At 35.2% G+C, this 19,923-nt stretch overlaps 1 protein-coding gene across 2 annotated transcripts in view; it reads left to right on the forward strand.

The window, feature by feature from the left end:
- LOC149775718 (matrilin-1-like) overlaps positions 1–17,604 on the forward strand; it is a 39,258-nt gene extending 21,654 nt beyond the window's left edge. The window contains exons 2-8 of one of the 2 annotated variants that reach the window (XM_089943683.1): positions 3,417–3,587; positions 8,627–8,749; positions 9,068–9,187; positions 12,503–12,568; positions 14,004–14,117; positions 14,366–14,920; positions 16,719–17,604. In XM_089943683.1, the coding sequence (XP_089799809.1) occupies positions 3,417–3,587; positions 8,627–8,749; positions 9,068–9,187; positions 12,503–12,568; positions 14,004–14,117; positions 14,366–14,920; positions 16,719–17,299 (1,730 nt within the window). In that variant the 3' untranslated portion in view covers positions 17,300–17,604. Of the gene's footprint in view, positions 1–3,416; positions 3,588–8,626; positions 8,750–9,067; positions 9,188–12,502; positions 12,626–14,003; positions 14,118–14,365; positions 14,921–16,718 lie in introns of both variants that reach the window. The other variant, XM_089943682.1, reaches the window with a different exon arrangement.
- Positions 17,605–19,923: the final 2,319 nt, after the last annotated feature.

The following is a 19,923-nucleotide window of genomic DNA, read 5'->3' on the forward strand; positions in this document are numbered from 1 at the left end:
AGTCTCATCTCGAACAAAGACGTGTTGCACCAGTGGTATAAAGACTTGCGTGAACATTCTTGTCCAGCATTAACCACTCAAGAGATCCATCGTATCGAAGCTCTCCTGAATCAGAGTGAGGAAACAGAACGAATAACCGTTTATTCGTCAGACATTTTCAAGCAAAAAGTCAGGATCGAATTGACGACTTATTATTACCTGTGAAGAAGAAAACAAACACAAATGGATACCTGGGAACTTTATTACCTTTTGAACCACAGTTCGTATACGTCTTCTTGGAATCCCGTCGTCTGTGCTAAAGATGAACTCCCTCATCGCAAACCTAAAGACCATCAAGCTTACGTGATCAACACGGACGATAGTCATCTCCCAGGAACCCACTGGGTAGCCGTCTACTTTCCTCAAGAAGGCTGTGTGGAATATTTCGATTCGTACGGATTGCCCCCTTTGGAAGACGATATCATCGACTTTATGAGAAGAAATGCTCAGACCACCCGATTCAATAATGTGAAATTACAAGGCACAGATTCCTTGGTGTGTGGACAGTACTGTGTGTATTTTCTGCATCATCGCAGCCTGGGCTATTCCTTAGAACATTTAGTGACTCATTTCGATCCTCGTTCTTCTGCTAGAAACGATGTGAAAGTAGATCGATGGTTTTGTGACCATTATGCTTATCTTTTGTCTCAAGCTAGGAAACGTAGTGTCCATCAATGGCCTAATGATTTCCAACAGTGGAAATCACAATTTCATTCACAACGTTGTCAGCCCTGTTCAAAGTAGTTAGTAATTGAAGAAAAAAAATGTTTGTCATTTGAAAAAATATTGTTTGATGTTATCATGTTGGATTATTGTTAGAGTTGTTGTTAGTTAGTGTTAAGTGATTTTTGAATAAAAAATGTTGTGTTTAGAAAAAAATGCCTTTGTGGTTTGTTTAGCTATAAGAATGTTGGATTGATGCTCTTTCATTTCTTACTATCCCTCTCATGAACGTTGCAGCTCGAAAACCGTGTGGGGGATGTTTTCCTTCACGTCCGCGCTTTAACTTTAAGAACCGGGGTTGTTCCCAGTCTAGCCATCCATTGTCGACTCATCCTCCTAAGAAGATGTGCTCCAAACTAGCTAAGCTCAACGAAGCCTACGTGAATCTGCATAGGGTCAGACACAGTCTGATACCGAAGCCAGAAGAAATAGAGAATGTGAGAATGTTAAAAATCACTGAAGACCTGATAGAAGAACTCTTCCGAGAAGAAATGAACAGGGAAAAAGAAGAATGGACAGAGAAGTACAGACTTCAGAGACAGCAGCAACAGCAGCAACAGCAGCAACAACCTGAAGCTGACAGAGGCTTTGTCGATTGTCGTATCGACACCAAAGAATTCTTCTTCTCTTTCCGAAGAAGCAGACCTATCGCCAGAAAGTCTATCCTCAGAGGACATCGCATTCTCAGAAACTAAAAAAAGAATGCCATAGCAAAACAAAAAAACAGCCCTTTTCAGGGCTACCCAATACTCTAGAAAAGAAATAACTATTAATTTGCCAATGTGTGTAGGTAGAGTAGTGTGAAAATAAACACTAACTCTTTATGAATAGTGGAAGTGTATGTGTTTGTGTGTTTGTGTTAGCAAGTGGTTAAGTAAGTTGGTATGGATAGTAGATTAAAATGATGTTTGTTTTTTTTGGGCTGCTTGAGGTGTATATTTGGGGTTAGATTGGATTGCTTTGCGTATGTGGATAGTCTATTGAAGTGATGGGTAGCATAAAAAAGTGAGCGAGTGTTTCTTTTAGGTCCGCGCGTTGTTGTTGTTTTTTTGGTCATGATCTAGGTAAGATGAATTTTATGTTTTTAGGGGGATGTTTTCCTTCACGTTCGCGCTTTCAGTATAAATTGAAACTCGTTCGGCAGTCCAGCTACCCTTGTTGATTGATCAACACCAAAAATGAACACGAGACTGGAGAAACTGTTGGAACTTCATGTGCATCTGGAATATGCCAGGCGCATATTAAATGAACTGGCCGCTGAAGCCATTGTCGAGGAGGGAAGGATAAGAGAGGAGGAAAGAAGAAAAAAAGAAGAGGAGGAGAGAAGATATAAAGAAGAGGAGGAGGAAAAGGAGAGAAGAAAAAATTTCAGAATCCCAGAGAGTGAAAATTGGGATTCTGAAGCGACATATCCTGCCTCTGCTCTCTCCCCCCAAAAGGTAAAAAGTAACTGGGGGATAAGATGTGTATGTGGCGCCAGGCCTGGAAGGTGCCACCATTAACCAGGTGTCCATGAAGTTCCAAACAAAACAGCCCTTTTCAGGGCTACCCAATACTCTAGAAAAGAAATAACTATTAATTTGCCAATGTGTGTAGGTAGAGTAGTGTGAAAATAAACACTAACTCTTTATTAAGATATTGTGAGGGTATGTGTTTGTGTGTTTGTGTTTGTAAGAGCTCAGGTATGTTTGTGTGAATAGTAGATTATGGGTTTCTTAGCAAATGTGGAGAGTATAGTTAGGGTTATATTATATGAAATGAGAAAGTAGGGGGATGTTTTCCTTCACGTACGCGCTTTTCGTATAAGAACCCACAGTATTAGTTGTTCAAACCATTCTGCAAAGAATAAAAAGAAGATGGCGTCAAACCAAATGGACAAAATACAAACCTTGCAAGACGTTTTAGACAACTTAGGAATAATGGAACAGATGCTAATAAGACTGGTTGAAGACCATTATTCCTATAGTCCCCATCGTGTAAAGATGGAAATTAACAATTTAAGAAAAGCAAAGGACAAGATTAGTGGTGTGATGAAGGAAATAAAGGAGGAGAAGGAGGATGAAGAGGAAAAGATAAGAATAAGAACTTGGAACGAAAAAATTGAAAAAGAAGAGGAAAATGAGAAGAGGAAGAAAGAAGAGGAGGAGGAAGAGAAGAAAGAAGAGGAGGAGAAAAAAAAGAAGAGAAAGAGTGTTGGAGATAAAATAAGAAGTTGGTGGAGGAAAAGAAGAAATTAGAAGCAGAAGAAAACCCAAAGGCCCTTTTCAGGGCCCCCATATATCTCGAAAAGAGATAGCCTTTGAATTGCCTACCCCTTTTTTAAATTTTTAAATTTAAAAAAAAAAAATCCCATGTTAAATTCCCCTTGTCCCTAAACAAGCCCAAACTCTATTCCCCATGTTAAATTCCTCTTGTCCGTAGAGTGACCCACGATTTATTCCCATGTTAAATTCCCCTTGTCCGTAAAGTGACCCACGATTTATTCCCATGTTAAATTCCCCTTGTCCGTAAAGTGACCCACGATTTTTCGCCATGTTAAATTTCCATTGTCCGTAAAGTGACCCAGGGGTCCCTGTAATGCTAATTCCCATTGTCCGTAAAGTGACCCCTTTCACTACTCTCGTCGTTATTAAATTTGCACCACTTTTTTGAAGTAATTGCAAGCTCAAATTGCGGTCAGTCGTGGATCGAGGATCCAGCTTCTGGACACTGCTACCTGATCGTTCTCGAAAGAAGCACGTGGTACGAGGCGCGTATCAAGTGCATGAATCGAGGCGGTGACTTAGTATGCATTGAATGGCCAGAGGAACAAAGCTTTTTGACAAGTAAGTAGGTTTATGCAAGTGTGTATTCATATAGCACTTCACTGGTACAATTTAATTCACATGGATCTTAATTGTACCATCTGGAGATTATCTGGAATCTTTGTGTGGAGTGGTTTAAACATTATTTATTCACTGTGATTACTGACATTTGTAGAAGTGTAATTATAGGTTACTGCATTTGTATGGGAAAATAGGAACGAGTTTTCGGAATGAATACTGCACGAACTTGTGAGTGCAGTATATCCTTCCGACAAAACGAGTTCCTATTTTCCCATACAAATGCAGTAACCTTTTTATTATATGCTCATTTTTTTATTCAACCTAAGGTTAAATTATATAAACAAAATACACTACAAGAAACAACGTAAATGAATGAATACCGTATTCCAAATTAAATACACAAGCGCAGATTTAACATTACAAAATGAGATCATAATTAATGCGCACATAGCTCCGCCCAGATAAATTTGAACTTAGTCGCGCGGTCGACATAACTTTCGAAAGAAAATGGCGTGTCTAGTTAAAATTGAAATTTGCAGTCATATTGTGAATGAATGCGCATTGCAACGACTTTTCCATTTGATCTGGAGTGAATGTATTTTTGGTATTTTGTTTCGATTCGATGAAAGTTTGTGATTTTGGACTGGATTCATCTGTGCAAATTATACATGAAATTCATCGGATTGAAGTGGCGCGGGAGAAGCGTATTTACGTCTGCAAATGTGTTTCTGTTTCTGTCATTGAATGTTTGAAATCATAACGTGGGAAAATATGAAGTCTTTCAATTGCAATTTTCAAAAGAACGCTATGGAATTTAATGTGTATTTCATTTTGAGTGCAGTAAGGAGGATGCAATTGCACTTATAGAAATTACAGCACACTTTTGAAATGTGTAATCCAGATTGAAAACCTATGACGTGGCTCATGTAACTCCGATTTGCAGAATTAAGAAAAAACATTTTGAGGAAATTCAGGATGTAAAACTAAGTATATTTTATTTTGCCATTCTTATCACCAGATAAAGAATACAGTATATTCCTTGTCAGTTGTATGGTATTTGTAAGGACATGATCGTCCGTCTTTTATATAATGTAGCTAACCTAAATCCGTAACATTGTATCAACGCGGAATGTGCCAAAACAGCTGTTTTTTTGGTGTGTGTACTACGAAACATGTTTTAGTTCATTCAGAAACAAATTTAAATAACCACAACGTAAAGAGCCTCTTACGCGAGTGTATATGATTTGTTTACAAATTAAAAGTGCTGGTGTCTGCGTCTTTGCTTGTTTACAATAGAAAGTAGTTCCTTTATTCACGTGAATGCTGTATGTGTATTGTCGCGCGCATTCAGTATCGGGGAATACTGAACGATTCCGACAATGTAAAGTTAACGGGGCAAAAAATGAGCATATAATAATTACTATTATATTAGCGATTCTTTCATTTGCATATGAACAAACGTTTACAGTGTTATAAATATCAATGGATTTTACTTTGAGCTCATTCAAACAAATATCTTTTGATTATCACATGTATGATCTTCATTATCCAGTTTTCATTTGACGCTCACTACAAGCTCACTTAAGTTGTGTATTACTTTGCAATCATTCACTATAGACATCTGGTGATGGCACCGCTATGGTCGTATGTGGTAAGATAAGGGGGAGCTAAGTAAGGTATGATTGACATGGTAGTAAGATATGGAGGAGCTAAGTAAGGTATGATTGACATGGTGGCAAGATAAGGAGGAGCTATGTAAGACCTGATTTACATGGTGGTAAGAGAAGGAGGAGCTAAGTAAGGCCTGATTGACATGGTGGTACTATACGAAGAAGCTACGTACGGCCTGATTGACATGGTCGTAAGAGTAGGAGGAGATACGTAAGTCCTGAATGACATGGTGTTAAGATATGCAGGAGCTAAGTAAGGCCTGATTGACATGGTGGTACCATAAATAAAATTAATAGTTTGGTTTGGTTTATGCATATTTTATGACCGGAGAGAAAATGTATACAAGGCAAATGGGTATGAGAAAAAATATTCAACTTCAATTACAATAACGTTTCAGTAAAATAACTTTGATGCAAAAATTTGTTGGCACTTTGCCTGTAGCTTTCGACTAATGAGACCGCAAAAGGTACAATAGGTTGTTTGTCTTGCCTCATCACTTGCAGAAGTTATTGGTCCTGATTGTCTGGTTTTATTTTCGTGTCTGCAGCAGAACAAAGTTAAATTGTATCTATCATTTGTTACACAACTTTTTATTGACTGACCAGACCAAGAAAATGTTACATTTTCAGATTGCACGTCGTTATTTATAGCAGTTATGGTCCATCATCGCCAGTTCTCGAATCAATCGATTTTCGCGGTATACCCTTACGAAGTGTTCTTAAGTTCGGAGCATTAGATTGGTAAGGTCTGAAACAAGTTTTATTTCCATCGTTTGAAGTCAATAGTCACGGCAGTTGTTACTCATTTGTCTATTTCAAACAGCAGATATAGCTTTTAAAATTATCTTGAATCATTGAAAGACAATCAAGCGTATCTTACCTTTCACTGCATTGTTAAAATCTTAAAGCAAGCAACTTTGCGCATTGCATTCAAGACGTTCAACGGTGCTGGAGAAAATCTCGGGAAAAACGATAAGTGCCCACCATATATATTATTGTATGAATTAAGTTTGGCTGTAGAGTGTCCAGTTTGTATCGAAAGCTTCTAAAAGGTTTTTCTTAATAATAATCGTGCATTTAATTCCGAAAGCAGAATTCTTTAGTAGGAATGTAATATATACATTGTCCCATAAAGTTGGAAAAGTGATCTGTTTGCAATTGTGTATTGCATTTCTTACCATATCTATCAGGTTTGCAGGGGTTGAAGGTATACGATAAAATGTTAGCTAATTATTTTGATATCTGTACATCGAAACAAGCAAATTTTCTTTCTTGATTTAAAAGAAACATTTTTGCTATAGGTTTCGTTCATTTAATTCAGCAGTTTAAATTTTAAATTATCTCCATGTTCCATTAAGATTACGTTCTCCACAAGAAAGCACGTGTTACACACAATACTGCCTCATTGGATGTTGGATGATGAAGACCAAGTAACCACAATGACCATATTTCAATGTGAAACTTTATTCAGAAACTCGAGTATAATGATGTGAAAAGTAAAAGTAATTACTATAGTGTTTGGCTTAATGTTCTACTTATCAGTGTTACATTTTTGCACAGGGTTATAAGTTTCAAAAGTAACCCCTCCAGTTTCGTCACTGAAAATCCTTGTTAGAAAATAAACGAATTTGTATAGCTTAATAGAAAGTTTACACAACTTGCAATTGTCTGTTTTGATATCTTAAAGACGGTGTTGAAATGGATTTTAGACTACACAGCTAGGTTTTACTTCCAATGCGCATATCATAGAAAACTACTTTTATAGAAACTTGCTTGCTGAATGCGGCTATTTTCACTTCCTGGCCTTTAGAAGCAATACATGATCCAATATCGTTTTTAATTTTTGGGATATTTTACAATATCATAATAACACGTTCAGAAATTAGTACCGCCTACACTATAAAATTCGTTTCTAAATTTCAAGAGCAGGCAAAATTAGTGTACTTTGTTCTATTTCAAGTATGTTACCCTTGCACGCAGAAACAGTAATGTTCATCAATCTTCTGCTTCAAATAGCGTACCGTTTTCCAAATAGCAATCAAAAGTAATGTCAACCCATGTAGGTGAAATACATGTAAATATATGTCAACCTTCCCAACGACGTTAGAATCGTAAATCAAACATTTTCGCCGTGTGCATTTCCAACTTGTATCGGTGCTATATAAATTTCCGGAGCATCTATACGGGACACATGCGATTCGCTTATCGCTATTATCTCTGGCGTAATTCTCAATTTGCTTGTTCAATAATTAGAGAACGTTTAAAATGTGTATTACTATAAAATGAGAAAGATTCATAGAATCCTTGACATAAATTGATGTAGGACGGGCACCCGATCTTCAAAATTATCCTCCATAAACGTCATACATCTAACGTAGTTACTGATTCCGAATCTATTATTTTCTTATTTAACACCAACGCATAATGAAGGGTTATTTTCCTCACATTTATGGCTACAAATCCTATGTTACAAAGGAGATAGCGTCCAGACGGAAAGGCTGACACACAAAAAATAACAAATATACATGAACAATGTTTACATGTTTGCAGGGAAACTACAGTGTTTGATTTTCATCGAATAATTCGTGTATAACTGTAGACGAGATTAATATAATGATTGTTTAGATCACTACTGATCAGACAATGGTGACGTGAAAAATATGCCAACGTCACACAAAAAACAAACAAAGGGAGGATGCGCCAATGAAAATCAAATATGTTTGAACATTAGACAACACGATTGTGTGTGTATATGTGTGTATATATATATATATATATATATATATATATATATATATATATATATATATATATATATACACTAAAATAATTATCAAGGTAGCCTCCATCTTAAAAAGATAATCTGATTTAATTTCTGTTGGTAATATTATCTTCAAGTATAGCGTGAATTCGAATTCTGAAATCAGCGCTCATTTCAAATAAAATTTACGAAATGATGTCAAATTCCTTCTATATATATCAAGCAAAATATGATAATTGTTTTGAATTTAGCTTAGGTAAACGCAGAAACCTCTGATTTATGTAAATGAAACCACAAATCTTTAGGACGATTTAGTTTCAGACGTAACGGTGTAATTCTGAAATTGGTTAATGACAGACCGTGTCAATAACGTCATGTGAGTATCTTATAATTCAAGTCTAGTGATTGATTATTACAATGCTTAAGGTATTGTATTATTGGATGATCTGTAGACAATATCTTCACTAAAGTCATGCTGCTATACCAATATTGCTTCAGCTACTATTGAATTGACTTCTAGGTGAATAGTACCATGGACAATTAAAAACCAACACACTATGGATAAACTTTTAGTATTGGATCCTTTTGAAATAGAATGTTCATTACAGATGAACTAGGTAAGAAATCTTCCTTGGACGAAGGACTCTGGATAGGTGCCACGGATTTGCATTCTTCACTAAGTCGGACTTGGGTAAATGGAAAGATAATGACGTATACAAACTGGAACAGAGGTAAGTTAAATAATATTCACTAACAAATATAATTATTATTTTGCAATTTTATTGATTAATTAACCGATAAATAATATTGGAAGAATAGAATGATGCTCATTTCTAATACTTTTAATTAACGTTACTTGAACGTTCAAATATTTTCTCTGATAGTGTTATATTCCTTAAACTTGAAGTTTAACAACAGCGAACAGTTTATACGGATATACAAAATATATACTTCTTAGAATAAACACGTTTAAGGATTTCGGCATATTTATAAAGATTATTATTTCATGAAAAGCCTATTATATCTCATTTCTAATTTCATTTATTAAGACCAGCCAGATAATGCAAATAACAAAGAACATTGTGCGGAAATCATTCCTTCGTGGGATTATCATTGGAACGACATGGTTTGTGATTCTGCTCGACAAGGATATATATGCGAGAAATTTAGTAAGTATTAAAGTTCCCTCAAAGAGAGATATCTAGTGATATTAATTCTGCATTTTCTTGTATAAAATAAAGGATGGTCTGCCTCCGGCCTGATATGAACTTTATGTATACCTATCTATTTGAAAGGATATATATATATATATATATATATATATATATATATATATATATATATATATATATCCCCTTCCCTCTCTCTTAAATCAAGATTGGATTGTATAGTTATGTGATCTATATGGAGGGGATATCAAGAAATGCCCATAAGCAAACTCCAAATAACAAAATGACGTCGCTGTCCTACACCTGTTAAAGTGCCCCAAACAAACTCCAAATAACAAAATGACGTCGCGGTAATACACTTACTGAAATGCCTGAAAACAAAGTTCAAATAACAAAATGACGTCGCTGTCCTACACATGTTGTAAAAGTTTGGAAGCTAATACTTATTTGAACTGATGTTTTGATGTAAATGTTAGTCGCATTAGTACAGAAGGAAGAAAACAATTCCATGCACATTCGAGAGAAAGAAAAAAGTAAAAACCAAATATATACATGTAGAACAGAGATATGTGTGTGGACGTTCGTATGCCATGCCTATACTTGTTTATATATTAATTATGTAATTTGGTTCCCTGATATATGCATAATCTCGTGATATGTAGCTTCTTAAATTAGGACTCTCACCATAAAGAAAAGAAGTTTCTAGCAAATAAAAAGCATATGATAATCACGTTTAAATTTCTGTTTTTATTAATTTGCCAAAATTACAACAACGTACAAAAAGTCGACTGATTTGTTCTCCTCTATTGAATGAGATAACAACAGACTAGTAGTTTGTGAAATTCGCGATAACAAGGAGCTTTATCCTGAAAACTCTTCGTGTTCTCTCCAAATTCCAACTGGTCATACCTTTCATCATTCATGAAGACAAATTATAGTCAGTGATAAATTCAGGTTGACACGAATATCAGCCCTTACTAAGGTAATTACACACGAATCATGGCATATCACAATAAGATATGAATATCAAGTCAAATTTATTATTTTGTCTTAAATTCATCCAGGGCTGCTTGATTCAAATTAAATGATTTAAATCATTAAATCACTCATAAAAATCATTCAAATATCATCCAAATATCAACCAAATATCATCCAAATATCAACAAAATATCATCCAAAAATCATCCAAATATCATCCAAATATCAACCAGATATCATCCAAATATCAACCAGACAGCATCCAAAAATCATCCAAATATCATCCGAATGATCATTAAATGTTTTGCATATAATGATAAGCTACAAAGATTGTGTGATGTAAATCACGTGCAAATAGCATTAGAATGTCTTACACTGAAATAGTAAGTCTAAATAAACACATGTTGAATAACAGGATCTGATCAACCGATTATAATTGTCATTTGTTCGTTTGAATTTTAAACACTCCAGTATTAACTATAAAGCAGGCACAGCATATATATGTTCCACGTTCATTTGTTCAGTTATCATTAAAAAGAACATCGCTGACTGATATACCCAAATCTCTATATTATTGTATGTGCAATGCCTGAAAATAAACAAGGTTGTGTCTGGTTCTACTTTGACCGGATATTTAATCCTGGAAAAGCTAGATGTCGTTCAATTTACAGGAGTTGTAATAACGAAATTGCAGGAAATAGTTACGCGTACGAATAGCACAAATCTGCAACCAGACATAGAGCAGCAGTGACATGAAAGCTACCCCTGTCATTGAGTAACCAGTCACTTCTATTGTGTCTGTAGTATCAAGAAAATGTGAAGCTTCTTCAGTACAGCCAACATCACTGAATCGGCTCAGTCAAGTTCCTGACCTTGACAGCTTTGTGACGCAGACATCAGCAAGCATGAATGCAGCATTAAACATAGCAGTGACCTGCTTCATTATGCCACTAACACAGCATTCTCATCTGTGGAACATAAGGAGTTTGTCAAACTGTTAAATTCATAGCGCCTATCCTAAATCAGAAACCTGCATTTTGATTTAACGATTTCAAATATGTTTAAACTCAATTTGAATTAATTGTCTTAATCGTGCTTTTTAAATACATTTGACTATAAAATTATGATCTATGTCATATATTCTGCAAATAAATTAAAAATCTAAATCACCTCTTGTTTTCATTATATAATCAAATGTTATGGCCTCATAGATATCATTTCAAAGTTTAAAAACCGAGTTTTAAAATGACATTTTCAACCCATAAATAAGCCAAACACGTACACTATTTACTGCTGAGGACAATTATGCTCACTGTCCAGCTGATGAAGATCCGTTTACAACTCATCACGAGGCTGGGCATCATAATCCAGCCATTGGTGACCAGTCTGAATCATACACTGATTAAGAATCAGGACCCTCGTCCATTGCTTTGTCATCATTGATAGTATCAGAACTAAACTGAGCCTCCAAAGATGAGCCTGTCATATCCAGCGTTTTGCTGTTCATGAAATTAGGTCTTTGGAATAAATGAGTTTAGCCGTGAATTTCTGGGACTGGAACTGGATCAAATGCATTAACATCAGTAGAATGCAAATGAACCGTTCTAGTTCAGTCAGCTCAGCATCGTGAATGATATCCTACTCTGTACGTAAATTGTAACATTAGCGTTACAAAATGTATATAAATTTACATATTCAAACAAAATCTTGTTTTCTTTAAATTAATTAACATTTTTACTTAATGTAATATAATTTGTCTATTGCATAGAACATATTTGCTTACCAGTGGTACGCACGGTTCCCGTCACTGCTTATTTCTGTATCACAAACAAACTCTTCCATATCTCCAGGACTAACCTGGCTGATTGGATATACACAGACCAATCTTTTTCAGGCTATATCTTACGAATAATGTTGCTATGCATGTTGATATAAATGGTGTTAAAATCATTCCTGCGCAAAACGAGTTAGATAACTTTAGCAACATTTCAGAGGTTCACGAGAAAATTCATACGGCTATAGTCTCTGATAACAATGATGAACTGAACAAACTATAACATCATTGGTATGCTCTAAGCATGTATCCGTTCGCTGTGGATTTTAATAATCTCAACGTTTACGTACGAAGAAATGAGAAAAACAGTAGGGTTAAAACTTCCCGGATGTGGAACATGAGGTATGAAATTTGATTTTATTTTCTACATTGACATTCACCAGTCAAAGAAAGAGGTTTATTTCTCATGAGTGTCGCAACCTCGAGGAGTTGACTGAATGGAATATTGTGTTACGTATGTAAAATAAAACAGAGCTTATATACCACTATTCACTAATTTGCAGGCCAATGCGATGCCTTCCGACCACGTTCCTTAAGATGTCAGAACGGAGGGACGTGTCACAACACAGGTACAACATACAGATGTCAATGTAAACCCAGTTTTACAGGATATGACTGTGGACTAGGTAAGCGGTATTAAAAAGAAAGACATACAGACTTATAGGTTACTGCATTTGTATGGGAAAATATGAACGAGTTTTTTTCGGATGGAATACTGCACAACTTTGGGTATGCAGTATATCGATCCGACAAAACGAGCTCATATTTTCCCATACAAATGCAGTATCCTTTTTAGTATATGCTCATTTTTCTTATTTTATGAAAGGCTTGATTTTATAAACAAAATACACCACAAGAACAAAGTAACTGGATGAATGCCGTATTCCAAACTGAATACACAAGCACACATTGATCATTACACATCAACATTATTAATGCGCACATAAGTCTGCCCAGATAAATTTTAACTTAGTCGCGCGCTAGACATAACTTTTGAAAGAAAATTGCGTTTCTGTTCTGTCATTGAATATTGGAAATCGTAATGTAGGAAAAATATTGTCTTTCGATTTCAATTATCAAAAAGACGCTAGGGAATTTAATGTTTATTTTATTTTAACTGCAATATGAAGGATGTATTTTCACTTGGAATATAATCGAAATTACAGTACAATCTCGAAAGGTGTAATCAAGCTTGAGAACTCATGACATGGCTTAAAATCCGGATATTCATAACTAAGAAAGGAAATTCAGGATGTAGAACTGTAAGTATATTTTGCCATTCATATTACCAGCTGTATAAGGCAGATTATTCCTTGCCACTTGCATGTTATTTGTAGGTACCCAACAATTTTATGAGATCTGGCATCTTCCGCTTAAATCCGAAACATTGTATTAAAACAGTTAACGCAAAGCAGCTGGTATGTTGCAGGTCACGAAACATCTGCTTTAGGTAATTCAGAAATAAATATAATCAACCAAAACGCAAGCCACCTGCGATGTGAGTGTACATGATTTGTTTACAAAATAGTGCTGGCCATCTGTGTCCATTGTTTGTTCACAAAAGAAAGAAGTTCCTTTCTGAGTGCAATATGAAGTTGCGCCCGAGTTCAGTCTCGTAAAATACTGAACGACTCTGACAATGCAAAGATAACGGAGATAAAATGAGCATATAATAATATATATTACTGCGGTTAAGGCACCTTGTAAAATTCGACAAAATGATGTCACAAATGATTAAACTCTTTGATATCCTTGAAGTTGGGCAAAATATATTTACATTTAAATTATAAAGGATGCTCGCACATTCACATTTTTTTGGGGTCAGAAGAGTAAATACCACTACTTATGCATTGTTATTAAATTGTACTCATAAACGAAAAATAATATTTCCTATATAGTACTTCAGCAAATTAACAAAAGACTAAAATCTTCATCTAACCACGTGATACAGACTTGTCGAAGTTTGCTTGGATGATATTGAGCATTCTATTTGATTTCTTGTAGATATCGACGAATGTCAGTTAAGTCCCTGCCAACAAGGGGCTTCTTGCAACAATACGTTTGGTGATTATAACTGCCATTGCCCACGCAGATACACCGGAAAAGACTGCACACTAGGTAAATTAGTTCAATCATTAAAAAACAACTCGATAAAGAAGATATTGACATTAAGCAGAACTAACTTGCATGTTATTGTAAAACTTCATGTTCGCTAGCAATTATCTTCACGATTTATTAAAATGTATATAGAGATGCACCTAGAAGTTAAATCCAATGCTGAGTTAGTATTTTATCGTTAGTTTAATATATTGTGGCATCAAACAGATGTTTGTGTTGAATAAAAATATTTCTTTTTTTCCACCCAGATAAATGCCGAATGGCTAAAGCGGATGTGGTATTTTTAGTCGACTCCTCTCAGAGTCAAGGACCAGATCGTTTTAAGAAGCAGTTGGACTTCATTGGCGAATTCGTTAAGTCAGTATATATAGGCCCCGATTACGTACAGATTGGATTAATAACTTTCTCTTTTGTGGCAAAAGTGGAGTTTGAGCTGACAAGGTATTCTAAGCAAAGTTATTTGTTAAACGCATTGCAAAATATAAAGTACAACGCTGGCTCCACAAATACAGCTGCCGCTCTTAGAATGGCCCGAGAAGACGTGTTATCAAGGAGCAGACCTGGTGTCAGAAAGTTGACTATTCTGCTCACAGACGGTATGTCATCTAACAAATTGGACACGATGTATCAGTCTGCCTTGTTGAGGAATTCTAACGTGACCATCGTTGGTATAGGAATCGGTACAGAGATTCTGCATGATGAACTTCTCAAAATTACTGCTAACCCGAACAACGTTTTTACTGTGTCTACATATGACGGATTATACAGCATTCTTTCAAATATCAGACTACTTTCTTGTGATGGTAAGTCTGCTTTGTGCGTCTATATTTCTGTGACTATCTTTACCTTGTGTACTTTCATATTTGACCTCCAATACTCCATAGTTACAAGAGAGTCAAAAAGAGTAAGTGTGGCCAGCATAAATGTGGATACTTCCAAAACAAAAAGCAAATGATTAATGGATTCATTTAATTTATGTGTGGATACATAAGCTGACCTTTAGACTTAAAGGTCGAAAACAGCAACCCTCCGTTTTGTTAAGTTATTTATGCTTATTACGACTCATTGGTCTTAAACCAAGTATCAGAAAGAAGCGAAACCAGCAAATTAAGTAAAATTCAATAAACAATTTATTTTTGTAGAACACACAGTGAAAAATCAAAAGGCACAATATTGTGAATTAAATTCCAAGTAACATCAAATGTTCTATCACAAGTGCAAACGTTTGGAATGTTCCAAATCAATTCCAATATTGAATGTGATGATGTACCCATAGTCTTGAATGTAATGATGTGCCACAAAGCTTGATGAATCACAACGATAGTATCCAGAATGTCTTTGAATGAATTCACGATAATCCCAAAATTGTTATTTAGTCAAAAAAATCAGTGATCATCTTGTAATTTCAATGAATAATTTAAATGATTCGTCTCAGATTAGATCTGAACACTAGAATAAATGATTCTACAAACTGAACATCAGACAGGAATGAATAATTGTTTACTAAATCCTGTTTATACATGACCGGTCACCTGAACTATGACACAACAGAATGTTCTGGAAAACTAATGATTTCTAATAGAAAATTTTTTTTGTAAACAAGCTCAGGACATGAACTTAAATTAAAGTAAAAATCTTTCTAAACATTTACAAAAGTCATGTATACACAACCCTCAGCCATGACAATAGTCAGATAGGCAAAAACTCTATCATCGCTCATAAAACGGTTAGCAGAAATTTAATATACATATCACACTTTAGTTACATATTAAAAATGTAAACTTTCTTTAAGCTGGTGTGCTATGCTTCTTCAATTTTGAAAAGGAAACCTTCTGTTGTTGTTGTTGTAGGGTTTAACGCCATTTTTCAGCACACGATAGGCTATGCATGGCGGCCAGTATTAATGGTGGAGGAAGAACCCGGAAAATCCCCGGAAAGAACCACCGACCCTCGAGAAGCTACTGGCAAGCTTTCTCACATACCCACATTAGCCGAATCCGAGACTTGAACATATGCAGACAGAGGTGAGATGGTAGTGATCCGTAACAGAGAGTGCTTTAGACCACTCGGCCACTCGGTGCCCCGAAACCTTCTGAAGACGCATGATGCTTAGTACGTGTAATGAAGAAATAAATGTTCACAAAATACAGTTAAATTTAAAATGTGAATAGCTTACAGTATTACCAAATATGGGTAACATTTAGTCAGATTCCCCATGTTTGAAACCATATTTTCTGAATACAAAACTTGACCGAAAGAAAGAATTTATCAAAATAATAATGAACCCAGCAACAAAATTTAGTATAAATTTGTTTCGGTATCTGCAGATAAAAATATAAGAAATTGAGATTAATCAAATAGCACTGAAGCTGTTTTGTGCTTTTTGTTATCACGAATCTAATAAGGATCTATGTACATGACATCAAAAAATGTTCGAATCCTGTCCACGTTGATTGGTCAGCCACCTTCTAAACCTTAAGCTTGCCCGAGGGACAATTATTTCATGCCTAAAACTTAGAATTTATTCTAACTGTAATTTGATTATTAATATGAATAGAAAAAAGATTTTCTATTGGTTTATTTATGTATTTATTTTTATAGTTTGTTCTGACAAGACTACTGATTTGTTGTACCTCCTAGATACTAGCGGTCGCCATTCTCTCTCGCAGTTTCACGGAGCGATCGAAGCCCTACAAAGCATCACGTCCTTTGCTGACATAGGGATCAGCAAAGTAAGAGTAAGTCTCGTAATTTATGCATCGGAACCGAAGCTAATTTTCGATTTTAGGACATTCACATCCGAGAATGAAATTCATCAAACGATCCAGGTAATCGACAGGGATTCCAAGTCAGTCGCCAATCTCACAAAGGCCCTTGAGTATGTCAGCCAAAATGGATTTACAACTTCCAGTGGCGCAAGACATGATGCCAGACAGCTGATTATTTTACTTACTAACGGTAAGAACATCGACACAGATACAATGAAAAAAGTGAATCTTCTAAAGGAAAGTGGAAAATTCGTTGTTACCATAGCGTATGGAAATGACATTGCAAGAGAAACACTTTTGAACGTTGCTTCTGAGCCTTACATGTTTTTCCATTTAGGAGCGAAGCTATTTACAGATGCCTCTGTCCTGAGCACGATGAAATCTTTGTTTGAGTTCAATATGTGCACTTTATAGATAAATTAGCACAGGATACAAGCATAAATGCTTGTTTTATCATAATTGTCTAATTCACTGTAACATATACGATTGTTTTTCTTGTATAACCTATTACAAAACACGCATATTGTTCTAACAATGTATCCATTTATCTATCTGCCTCTTTAAATGTCTACTGTTAAGATGGTTATGTATTGGCGAGGTCAATGAAATGATTGTAGTAAACCCGAGCTCTTTCATGAAAGGTGCTTTAAGCATATATATATTTAGCACATTCGATGATGAAGGATAACTCTTGAATAAATATTATAATATACATAAAAGGCTTTATATTTTATGGGTAGAATTATTGAGTTCAGAATCATTACATTTTAATAAGAACTGCCAATTCATACAATATTTAATTAAATCAGTCATTTCATTCATTAGAAAGAAAATGCGTTCGTATCTTACTCCATTTTAAGCTTGATTCTTAAAACATGCCGTTATTTTTGTGTTATTATTACCCAGCTTTTTAAAAATAAGAGACATTTTTATTAGGCTTTTAATATGGTTAGTAAGTATGAATATTTCATAAAATAGCAGTCAATAATAATTCATCCAATTCTTTGTCTACCATAATGAAGCCCACAATTCATCGAACCCTCTACCGACATTAGTTTGCCTTTCGTTTCTGCAGCATGAAAAGCGACATGAAACCTTAAGATTAAACATAAGATTGCTTGCATTTGTAGAGGTAAATTATACGTCTATAGGGTAATTAAAAAGCACAACCTAATGAAATGAACAGACGAAGTGTGTGTGTGTGTGTGTAACCTTTCATACAAAAACTCTCAATATGCATGCAACTTACCCGGAAGGCACATTCGTGTAATAGACGTTTGGTTGTTGTAACAGACAAGTTTGCTACGGTAATACAATCTTGTTATTTCACACTGATCGCGTAAACCATATCCATAGTACTTAATGCAAGTACTTGAAATGTACCGGTTCAATAACATTTGCAATAAGGCAACGCTTTTCAAAGGTTGGAGACAAATACATGTATTTTTGGCCCATAATGGATTATTGTTTGCTTAATATCATTTTGATACCAACAATTTTGAACGTAGAAATAAGAATCGTCATGCAAGGACTAAATATTTATCGAAACCAAAACTCGTCTAAATTTGGCATTCAGTCAGTTTATTATCCTGATTGAATGTCTGAGGAAATAATTACTTATGTCTGTGTTTCAACACAGCATGCCTGATTCAATGTGTGGAACATATTCAAACAACCTTACACGACAAAACAAAAATATCCTCACTGATCGTTAAGAAAACATCCCGTCATAATGATTATTAATTTTCATTTTCACCATGATCGTGTTTTATATACGTTTACTAATTTGACAGTCATACATTCCTTAGTTGACACTGTGAACCAAAAACAATAAAAGTGCATTTTAGTTAACATTAATAGACCCGCATGCAGTTAACCCAGAGATAGACAAGAACTCTTCTAAGATGAAACTCCTGTTCTTTTATTTAATATGTGCTGATAATGCAAAGAGTCTAACACAAGCGCACGGTTAAATGTTTTCTCTTAATGTTTCATATTTAAGAACATTTACGACATATCCAGATCAGATTATTGGGCATATGTCTTTATTTCCCATAGATCATGGTATTGTTTCCCAAAATAAGCATATCCTCTGGTGAAATTTTCATGACATAATATTTGTGATAGTACGTTTCAGTTTAGTTGCACACTTTGAGAGCATATTCATTTTTGATGGCGTTCGGACCGTATTAGCCTGATAGTGCTACAAGGACTTGCTGCAACTGGGGATTCCCCTTTAGCTACAGTTTTGGTATACATGTCTATGATCCATATTTGTTTTTAGAGGAAACTAAATGACTTAACATGTTTCAGTCGCCAGTAACATTTAATCTTTTATGTTACATCATAAATATACCACCACAAGCCTACTGGTTCTAGGTATCATACATAATTAGTTGGCTGTAACGTAAATGGACTGATAACAGACAAAATGTTTCAGTCACGGATTTCAGTATGGCGACAGGCAGGTTGAGTCCAATGCAAAAATCGTGGATAGAGAAGACACCGATTAGGACATAAAACACAACCTAGGGTAATGAATATTGTTATGTATATTTACCATGTATTATGCGCTGGTTTTTCTTAATGGTTTTATGGTATGTATATCCGTACTTTGTCGTTGCCCTTTGTCCAAAATCAGGTTAATATTCTACCTGACACGCTCTGGCAGACTTTATCGGCCCTTGTCAAAGACAAAGTCAGGCAACCAATACAAGTTTACCACAATAAGTACTTCCTCAAGATTTCCAGGGCAATTCCTTGAGGAATATTAAAACCAAAAGCATGTAAAAGCTTGGATAAGGTGTGCTTGCACAATTTGACCTTTCCAAGTTTGTCCACTCTCATCAGGGATCAAATTTCGCCTGTGGAGTGTTCCCACCAAGTTATGCATAAATTAGGCATCCAGCAATTTAAATATTCTGCCTATCACCCTGAAAGTTTTTGAAGAATATGATTCGATCATATTGCTTTGGTACAGGAAACGAATGAGACGAAGGTTGTTGTTGCTTACTGTTAATGAATCATTCTAAGAATCA

Source organism: Sinohyriopsis cumingii, chromosome 19 (assembly GCF_028554795.1).
Source record: "Sinohyriopsis cumingii isolate HCF-2022 chromosome 19, ASM2855479v2, whole genome shotgun sequence".
Lineage (NCBI taxonomy): Eukaryota > Metazoa > Mollusca > Bivalvia > Unionida > Unionidae > Sinohyriopsis > Sinohyriopsis cumingii.